At 50.0% G+C, this 10,187-nt stretch overlaps 2 protein-coding genes across 3 annotated transcripts in view; both read right to left on the bottom strand.

The window, feature by feature from the left end:
• Positions 1-1,248: 1,248 nt before the first annotated feature.
• On the bottom strand, positions 1,249-4,623 carry FAM174C (family with sequence similarity 174 member C). 2 transcript variants are annotated; one of them, XM_057377548.1, is made up of 3 exons: positions 4,365-4,623; positions 3,514-3,630; positions 1,249-2,857 (listed from the first exon to the last, which is right to left on the bottom strand). In XM_057377548.1, the coding sequence occupies exons 1-3, from the start codon at positions 4,616-4,618 to the stop codon at positions 2,854-2,856; spliced, it is 375 nt and encodes a 124-aa protein (XP_057233531.1). In that variant the 5' UTR covers positions 4,619-4,623; the 3' UTR covers positions 1,249-2,853. The 2 variants fall into 2 exon arrangements, with proteins under 2 accessions (XP_057233531.1, XP_057233530.1); XM_057377547.1 differs by lacking the exon at positions 1,249-2,857 and having other exon boundaries at positions 3,510-3,675.
• A 1,811-nt stretch (positions 4,624-6,434) lies between these two features.
• CIRBP (cold inducible RNA binding protein) overlaps positions 6,435-10,187 on the bottom strand; it is a 15,012-nt gene continuing 11,259 nt past the window's right edge. Inside the window, exons 4-9 of the mRNA XM_057377565.1 lie at positions 9,946-10,052; positions 9,372-9,510; positions 9,199-9,283; positions 9,029-9,093; positions 6,696-6,788; positions 6,435-6,574 (exon numbers count right to left, since the gene is read on the bottom strand). Coding sequence (XP_057233548.1) covers positions 6,784-6,788; positions 9,029-9,093; positions 9,199-9,283; positions 9,372-9,510; positions 9,946-10,052 — 401 coding nt within the window. The 3' untranslated portion in view covers positions 6,435-6,574; positions 6,696-6,783. The remainder of the gene's footprint in view (positions 6,575-6,695; positions 6,789-9,028; positions 9,094-9,198; positions 9,284-9,371; positions 9,511-9,945; positions 10,053-10,187) is intronic.

Genomic DNA, 10,187 nt, shown 5'->3' with positions numbered 1-10,187 from the left:
GAGCAGGAATCCTGAAAACCAACAGAGCCTCCCACCAACACCCTGATTCACCCCRGAGAAAGAAAAGTGCAGCAGTGGCTGGTGAGGTCTCAGCCTGCCCAGGGCCAGGCACAGACAGGTCCAYTTGCATCCCCGTGTTTAGCCTGAAAAACTAAAACTGGAAAGCTACTGGAAGACCCAAGCAGTGCAGGGATCTAAAAGGAGGAACTGGAAGAGTAAAGGAAGTAACACCTGAACTGCTCCTTTTTGTGGAAATGTGACATGAGGTGTTCAAAGCTCCTGTTATTTGAAGGATCCACCTCAAAAATACCTGGCCTGGCACTGCTCACACTGCAGAAGTGACAGCTCCAGTTGATTCTTCCTGGAGAAATGGGATCATGCTGAGCACCCCAAGGTGTCTCAGGGCTGCCACTTGGTTTTCTCCTCTTGGAAAAGGCCTCCAAGGAGTCAGGGAGGAGCAGGGATGGAATGATATGGCCTGCAAAGGGCAAAATGGCAAAACCAGACACCAACTGCTGCTGAAAGGCAGGATGGGAATAGAAGCAGCTTCACAGGGTCCCTGATTACTGCTCCCACCTGTCTCCAGCCAAGAATGAGGACAAGCAACAGCCCCATGAGCACCTTTGTACCCTGCACCATTTAAAAGGGACCAGCAGCACTCTGAGWAGATGGAATGGTGCAGAAATTCCAGGCTGGCACCTCAAATTCTTTCCCTGGTACTTACACAGCACAGGCACCTCATAACCTGCTCCACACCTTTCCCTGCTCAAACACAAACACCTGTTCCAGCCAGAACAAATTCCAGCAGAATTATTTTCAGGGCAGGACCTACGGCTTGAGGTTCCCTCTGATCCGGATCATTTAACAACAAACAAATCCTGCACTCCTGCAAGGTGAGGAAACTTGAGAATTACAAACCCCACYTGTCCCAACAGAGGGGGAGCCTCAGGAATGTTCAGGTTCATCACTYCAGGTAAAGGAATACTGAGGAATGTGTTGGTCAAACACTGAGCAAGGATTGGGACAGTCGGGCTCACGTGGCTCTAACAGCACAAGGAACAATTTTCCCGAGGGAATTGAAGAGCCAGGGAATTACCAGGACAATTTTCCCGAGGGAATTGAAGAGCCAGGGAATTACCAGGACAATTTTCCCGAGGGAATTGAACAGCCAGGGAATTACCAGCACATGCAGCCCTGCAGGATCAAGAGATCCCTGACCACGGATGACGCAGCTCCAGAGGCAGATTGGTGCAGCAATCCCCACGATTCCCACAAGGAATCTCTGCCTGCTCCCATCTGCAGCAGCTACACAAGCAGGGAACACCCCAAAACAGGTGTGGGAGGATCCAAACGACAGGAGAACAGAGCACATCCAAGCATTGTGTGTGCACATGGCGGCGTTATTAAAAATATACCTATATATGTGTTTTAAAATCCTTTTGTGCACATGCAAGAGGGAGCTGCCACAGAGGTGGGATTTCTCCAGGAAACCTCACCTGTCCTGAACAGGGGAACGTGGCCACTTGCACAGGATCACAGCACTCCTTCAACAGCCTCAGGGGATCTTGGAGCAGCTGCCAGCCCCCAGCACCTCCCTGATCAGCACACCCCATCTGTCCCCTCCCCAAGTGACACCAATGCCCCCTGATCCACAGGGGATTTGCAAGCCAAAGGAAAAGAGCCAAAGACATTCCAAAGACATTCGAAATATTCACCCTAAAGGTGCCACAGGGACCTCCCTGCCCGCAGGGCACATCCAAACAAAGGCACTACCAGCTTGGGGGAGAAGTGGGATTTAAGGATGTGCTGCCAGTTTGGAAAGAAAGGCCACAGACAGGAGCAYTTGGCGAGCAGTTTTAGCAGCAGATCCACCCAACAACAACCTCCTGACACATTCACCTTTGGTCCTACACAATCAGATGCCAAATATCCACATAACAATGGGCTGCAGGGAAGATCCCCGTTGAGTACCAGCCAAGGGAGTGAAACTCCAGGGTCGTGGAGAAGAGATAACTCACAGCCAGGGCTGATCTGAATCACAGTCAAGAGGGGTTGGGGTCTCCCCTTTTCCAGGCATCAGCTGCTCCAAGACACTCCCTGGCTCTTCCTCAGGTATCTCAAAATCCAGAGTTTGGAGATGTCACACGTGTCACCAGTGTCACATGTGTCCCCGATGAACGCACGACTGGGGCTGGGCAGACACCGGGCACTCCCAGCCCTTTCGGTGGCTCTTTTGGAGAAATATTTCTTTGGGTTGTGGCCCCTTCCATTTGTAAACATGTCTGTAAACCCATGAATGACCTGGATTATCCCAGGAACTGCTAACCCTGCAAAATTTAACTCRTTTAACTCATTCCCAAAGCTGTTCTGTCTGTACCATCACCCTCCYACCCCCTGTTTGTGCAACAGACACCGAGAGCTCTCCCAGCTCCTCCCAGGAGCTGATTACAGAGACACTTCCCAAAGAAGTAACCTGATATTGCATGAAGGAAAGAGGATCAGCCTGGAAAAGGAAACCGATGCTTCCAGGGCAAGGAGAGAGGGATATGAGGCACAGGGGCAGCTCTTGAGCTCAAAGCTCAAATTTCAGCTGCTGAAAATCATCCAGGAACATCTCCCTTACCTCAGCCTCTCCCCATGCAGTGAACAGCTCCCAACTTTCCCAAAAAATGTCCCCAAAAATAAATGCATGTGAAGAAAACAGGTTTGGTCCCCTTTCCCCTGCCCCAGCTATGGAAGGGCTTGAACTGTTAATTAATAGTCACTGTAAGCAGRTACAGAACTTGAGCACTGGAGATTCCACTGGGATTGGACCCTCCATCAGTACTGGCAGCTGGCATTGCTGGTCCTGAATCATCTGGAAAAAAAAAAAGGAGACACCCAAAATCAGGGGGAGSACAGGTGGGGAGAGCTGAGGTGACATTCCTTGAGGTGACATTTCTCCTCAGCTTTAAAACAACCTCCCCAGAAATCCAACTTGAGGGATGTAAACACCATGCTGGGAAAGCAAGAATGGATATCTCAACAGGACAGGGAGTTTGAACTGTGATATGACTTGGAAGCAATTCCCAAAATGAAAAAATAAAAAACCAACAGGAATTTTGCTGGGAAAGCAGGAATGGATGTCCTGATGGGACTGAGAGTTCAAACTGTGATATGACTTGGAAGCAACTCCTGAACTGAAAAAAAAAACAAAAAAAAAAACCAGGAATTTTTGTTTTCCTGTCTAACACAGGGAGGCCCAGACTGGGCACAAGAGCTGCCTCTCCCAACAGCCCTGCGACCCCACAGCAGCATCCAAATAACCCTGCCAGTGAGGCTTCCCTGGGCCAGAAAATGAGGAAAAGCGAGATAAATCCATGTGCCAACACAGAGACCACACACAGGCGTTCTAATTTATGCAGATCTGGTTGTAGGAACTGTGCCAAAGCATCCACGGCTTTGGGAAAGGAGCCTCAGCCCCTTGTGAGGAAAAGAGCAACACGCAAAAAAACACACAAAACGCTCCCTCACCGCCTCAGGTTCCGTGTTTCAAACACGGTCTCCTCATCACTGTCCAGGGARCCCAGCTCGATGTTCTCGTCGTGGCTCGAGAGCAGCCCGTACTTCTTCCTCTGGGGCTTCTTCAACCTGAAATGAGTTTTGGGCTCGTTTCTGGGGCACTCGGACCTGGGGCTGAGGGAYAGGGAGAGCACAGTGAGTGAGCTGCTGTCCCCACCCAGCGGGACCGGAGATGGTTTAGCGCTAATTACCTCGGGTAATTAACAGCGCTGGGGATTTACAGCAGCGTTTCGGACGCGCTGCCAAGGGGATAAGCGGGGAAGCAGAGCCGCGGCTGGCAGAGGGAGGGGGATTTAGGGAAATCAGGAACAAACTCAGGGATTAGGAGAAGAAATGGGGCAGGCAAGGGACAGGGGACACCGTGACCGGGACTGGAAGGGGCACAGCCATGGGGGACAGGGACCAGGACAAACAGGGTGACATCCCAGACCAGGGGAAGCAGAGCCCCGRCTGGCAGAGGGAGGGGGATTTAGGGAAAACAGGAACAAACTCRGGGATTAGGAGAAGAAATGGGGCAGGCAAGGGACAGGGGACACCGTGACCGGGACTGGAAGGGGGACAGGCACCAGGACAATCAGGGTGACATCCCARACCAGGGGAATCCAGGACAAGCAGGGGACACCCCTGAGCCACACTGGAACCAGGACAAGCCGTGACACAGCCCGGGACAGGGAGAACAGGGACTGGGACCAGCAGAGACACAACCCCAGCTCAGGGAACACCAGTATTAGGATAAAACCAGGACAGAGCTCAGCAGGAACAGACACAACCCACGGTGGGATGCCCGTCCCCCTCACACTCACCGGAAAGCCCGCAGCACGAAGTARAGCGCGGCCAGCGCCGACAGAGCGCTCAGCACATAAACCGCCCGCCTCAGCACCGGCAGCCCCGACCCCACCGACAGCCTCGGCCCGGACTCGTGCCCSGACTCCGGCTGCGTCTCGTTCCCCGCGGCCGCCCGCGGAGGCTCCGTGCTGTTGCCCGGGCTGGGCGTGGAGGCGCGGTGGAGGTGCGGGATGAGGAGGAAGAAGAAGAGGAGGAGGAGGAGGCGCGGCATGGCCGGGCCGGCGGAGCGGGAGCGGCGGCCGCAGGAAAGCGCCGGGACGGTGCGCGCGGCTCAGGCACCGCCCGGGCCCCGCGGAGCCGCTCGCGGGTTCCGGGGCTGCGCCGTTCCGGTCCTGCCGTGACTCCCTCACGGAGACGCCGCTGGGCTCCGACATTTTGCCCTCACAAGTCGTCGTTGTCCCCTTGGCGGCTGCGGCCACCTCGGAGAGGCCGCCATTTCTCCCTCACTGCATCACCCCCTGTCCGTCACAGCCGCCATTTTCCGCTCCGGGTCATCCTTCCTCCCTCAGGGCCGCCATTGCCCCTCCAGGACTCTCATTYCTCCCTCAGAACCGCCAYTGCCCCTCCAGGACTCTCATTTCTCCCTCAGAACCGCCATTGCCCCTCCAGGACTCTCATTTCTCCCTCAGAACCGCCATTGCCCCTCCAGGACTCTCATTTCTCCCTCAGAACCGCCATTTCCCCCTCAGCGTTGTCCTTCCTCCCTCACGGCCATCTCCCCCTGAGCATCATAATTTCTCCCTTTGTGTCACTATGTCCCCCTCACAGCAGGACCTTTTCCCCCAGAGCCGCCATTTCCCCCTCAGGGTCGTCCTTCCCCCCGCTCAGGGCGGCCTTTCCCGCCCCAGGGTGAACGCAGATAAAAACGGGAGCATTTTAAGGATTTCAAGAATTCCAAACCCCTCCCTTGTTCTTTCGCAGCTTCTTAAGGCTGACCAGGGCTCAATCACGCCCTTCAGCCGCGTTCCACTCCCCCGTTTMCCCAAGGAACGGCTCAAGCTGCCTGGACACACCGGGCTTACTTTAAAAAAAAAAGGGCATTTTGGCTAAAACTGGGTCACCCGAGCTCACGTCAGACCCACGGCACCCAAACACCTTCCGGATGACGCCACTGGATTCCATATCCAGCCCCCGGATCCAGCGACTTCTTCACCCCTCCCAGCAAGACATCATTAACTCATTGCCATAATTAGCAATGCCAAAAATAACAGCACCTCCAACCAGGGTCTATTTTYGCACCTATTCATTATTACTGCCTGCGTCTAAGCATCCTATTTAGGGAGGTCTTACAAAGMATTATTTGTAAGTATTTTCAGCCTGAATTCATTTTAAGCCTCACCTGACTGCATTTTTATCAGCRAAGACTTCACACACTCCTCATCCTTCATTATATTTAATATCCTCCCGCATTAACATGCAAARAATCCTCACTGGTGAATTGCTCAATACAACCCCCAGAAGTGTGTCATGGCTGATTGCTTTTTTTAAATGCTGCTCACTTAGATAATTTGAAAAAGGTTAAAGGAGGAAAAGTAGGTTTTGTGAAGTGAGCTCAATAATCCCCTCCTGCAGGCAGGAATGTCTGGAGACTCTTATCAGTGGGAAATTGGGAGCTGATGGCTCTTGGGCATCAAGTCCTTGGGGCTTTTGAGTTCATCACCAAATTCTGAGTTTATCAGTTTAAAAAAAAAGGGGAGAAAAGGGTGGGATGAAGCAATCAACGGTTCTTTAACACAAAAAATGGGCAGGAGCAGCTGAGATCATCAAAACCTCTCACTGCTCTCACCCTGCAATCTCCTGCCAAAAACTCAGTTATCAGCCTCTCCCAAATCCTCATTAYTGAACTGCYRTATTTTTGGGATTTAACTACCAAAYAGACCTCATTTTCCATGAGGATCATGCATCAATTGGCTCAGAGCCAAATGTATCCACCTTCAAGCACCAYAGCAATTCTCTGAACTGGGCTGTGCACCAAATACTTTTGCCAAAAATATCCTATTTCCCACAAAAAGGACAAGAGATAATAATTTTTTCACATTTCAGTGTTTTATTCCAGCTTGATTGACTTGGTTCAACTGATCCATATAAAAATGAGCAACACCACTGCTCTGAGCTCTKCATCTCCTCGATTTGTTTGTCCTTCTGTCTTCTCTGACGTGTCTCAGTGCTGAAATGAAATAGAAACAAGAGAGTTGGCAGGGAGATAAAGATACAGAAATTTAATAGGGCTACTGGAGCTCAAGGCTATGAAAAAAAAAGAGAAAAAAAGCTCAGGAAAGGGCTGTTACCTGGTTGGCAAACTTGCTCCTGCATCCCTGGAACGCAGCTCTGGTCCCTCAGGATCCGCTTGGCCTCCGAGGTGTGTGCCAGGTCCCTTCAGCCTGCCAAAGCAGAGAGGCATTAACAGRAAGCTCTGAGCAGAGACTAAATTCACCCCCAACCTCCCCACACAGCTCACAGCGCACGAGGGTCTCACAAGCCATCGCTGAACCCATCACACCACAAAGCACAGTCTGGGAAAACTKTTCCGGGCCGGCTGCTGCCCGTGCTCAGCCAGCCCATGGATTGGATCCCCTAAGCAGAGAGTTAACACTTGRACATGGCTGCTTAGGAAGTGTGGGCCATGGGAAAAAGTTAATGGCAACAAGTAGGATGGCAAAGAAAGCTACAATTAAAGTGAGCAACTTAATGAAGGTCTAGGAAGAGTCTCAATAGATGAACACATATCGAGTCAGGGAGTTCGTTCCCATCTTGCTTCCGTACCTACAGCAAGACACGGCTGCATGCCCAACTCTGATCTGTGGAACTCAAGGTGTGCCACAAGCCAAAGGTTGCATACGGCATGGGTTAACGTTTTTCCAGCAGCTGACCAAAATTGTCAAAAGGAATATTTCACAGGTACATTAGACTTTCAAATGAGCTCTCAACAAGAGGAAGGATGCGGACATGAGCAAAAGGAGTTACCTCGAATTACAGGACTATTTCCACATATGAACTAGCCAAGAGAGCAGCTCTCGTCTCAGAGGTTTCTGTTGGAGGCACAACACTTCTTTTCTCCAAGGACACTGCAGTTTCCATTTGCTAGCAAAGAATTCTTAGAACTTGTAAGCAATGACACAGCTAAGCTAAGCCCGGCATTCCCCTACCATCGCACACGCGCTCGGCACGCAGGGAACAGCCCAGGGACTACAGCACTTTGCTTTTCTCTACAGCTTCCCAGTGTAGGCTAMAGCAGATTTTGAGGAAACATCCATTATCCTTCCTAACATTCCGACTGCACTTTGCTCCTAGCACACCCTCAGGTTTGTGCTTCCAGCCTCTATAGACAATTTTTGACCATTTTATGTGAGATTTGTTGGCCAATTCAGATGTCAAGACCGATTTAAGGATTTAAATTCCAGCGCCTGGTTAGTCGTCYGGCTGGCTCTGCCACTGTCCCTAATCTCCTCCTCTCGCTCCCAAGACTGTTCTTCATCTCCAAGGGTTGTGTTGTGCAATGAAATGTAAATGTCAGGAGCAGAGTTCATTTCAGACGGTCTTTTAATAGGCTTCGTAAAGCCAAAGAAAACTGTATACAGGAATCCTTTACCACTTCAAATACAACAGCAATGGAATATGCATATTTCTTCCAGTAAAAAAGGACAATATAAATAAACATTTTCAAGAACCTCTTTATGGTAAGTTTGCAAGTCTAGTTCTGGGTCATTTACATCGTTACAACAGTAAAAATACCGTTATGCGGGTTGAACATACAAGCACGTTTCTCTTTAGATATATCAAGGTGGTTTGCCTTCCAACGGAACCCAGGCTGCATTCCTACCTTGCTACACTAAAGGAATGTTACAAAAGACGAAGGTAATGCACTTAAAAAAAAAAAGAAAAAAGTCCACAGCTTGTTCAGCTTCCAGTGAACATCGGTACAAGGTCCTTTCTAGCTCAAAAGAAACTGAATTGGGGCCCCAACTTTAAAAAAAACAAAACCGAACACCTTGGCTCATTCATGGAGAATAAAATAAAATCTGAAGTGCTTTCAAAAAAGATTAAAACCACTTGAAAGCAGAGCTTTCTCCAAGACAGTCTAATCAGACAGTCTCGTCTCAGAAGCTGCCAGGCTGTGTGTGACAAGATCAGAACTGATAATACTACAAAAGTGAAAATACAAGTAGATGTACTACACAATAACCATTTCAGCGAAGCTCCAAAAATCTTTATAAATACAGCCATTGGAAGGACGATCTTGAGTCAGGAAGGATTTTTACTCGTTGTGTGTAGCTGAGGACAAGAAGCAGGCACAATTGTAAAGGCACTGAAGCAAAGACAAGTTCCAGCATTTTACTCCCTTTGCATTATTCCGAGGCTACGGCTACTTGGCTACTGAGATCCCCCACCCGCGGGTCAGTGCGTTAGGGCAGCCGAGTTTGGGCTTCAGAACACCTTTTTTTTTTTTTTTAAACACTTGCTTTGCCTTAGATTCGAGCAACTCCTGCACATGCATTACATTACAATCTCCCGGCACCACCACGTCCACAGCCTGAGCCTGCACAGCTCCAGGCTCAGGCTCAGCAGCTTCAGAGCTCCTACAGCACACGGACTCAGCGCTCCCGCTCGAAGCAGGACTTACCGTAACTGTCGTAGCTGTCTCTGTAGGAGCCTCCTGAGTTCCTGTCCCCATAGCCACCTTGACTCCTGCRGGACAAACAGCATCTGCTTTACAGCTGCTCAACTGCTTCTCCGCTGCTTTGACATCCACCAAGGCTTCCCCACGACCCTCAGCGCTGGCTGAGCCCTTACCTGCTATTATAGTAGTCTCTGGAACCGTTATAACCTCCGCTTCTGGAATCAAATCTGCTGCCGCCATAGCCTCTGTCTCCACCTCCTTGGAAATACATGGAAATGGGTTTTTTTAAAGCATTCTAACAAATGACACCCACTCCATCCAGTGTGACTGACCCCCATGCACTCACCTCTGGAGAAGCCACGACCCCGGCCTCGGCCTCCGCGGAAGAAACCCCTGCCCCCTGAGGAACCCCCTCTGTAGCCACGGGATCTGTTCTCAGAGGATTTGCCAGCCTGGTCAACYCGGATCTGACGCCCGTCTACAGACTAAAACAGAACCACAGTTAGCCAAATCTAAATATTTAAATAGCAAAGCACATGTAGAAYGAGTTGCACGCCTTCATAATCAGCTAAGCAGTGCCAGGATTTACTGCTTCTCATAAAATAAACGGGTATTTCATGCCACAACTAGGCCAGCTAGGCAAGAAAATTGATACARTAATTCTATTTGCASGAATTCCCATGAAGTCACTATTTCAGTCATGCAGGTTCTATCATGGAAYTTTATACTCAGGCAAGTTTAYRCTCTTAATATACACTTGCAYGTAAATTCRTATSACCAGATTTCTTATATCTGTAACRTTTCACRCTTTCAARACAYGGGCATTTATCTGTTTCTCCACAGACTGAACAGCAGCACACCTCTCCTGTTTCCTTTTCTACGTTACTGGAAATAAAGAATCAGCTCCTGAGCCTCCTCACCTTTCCGTTCATGGCCATCATCGCGTCTTTTGCATCATCGATGTTTTCAAAAGTAACAAAGCCAAAACCTCTGGATCTCTGAGTCTCTCTGTCTTTCACCACCACGACTGTGAAAAGGAGAGGTGGGGAAAAWCTMATCAGCRCCAGGGAAATGTAACAGATTAAGGGAAACTATCCCAGCTTGGCTCTGCAGTCTCACCTTCAGAAATCTGTCCATATTTAGAGAAGACTTGCTCCAATGA

Source organism: Malurus melanocephalus, unplaced genomic scaffold, assembly GCF_030028575.1.
Source record: "Malurus melanocephalus ecotype Western Australia unplaced genomic scaffold, MMel_1.1 scaffold_318, whole genome shotgun sequence".
Classification (NCBI taxonomy): domain Eukaryota; kingdom Metazoa; phylum Chordata; class Aves; order Passeriformes; family Maluridae; genus Malurus; species Malurus melanocephalus.
The sequence above is the reverse complement of the archived record's forward strand: the minus strand, read 5'-3'. Positions and strand labels throughout refer to the sequence as shown.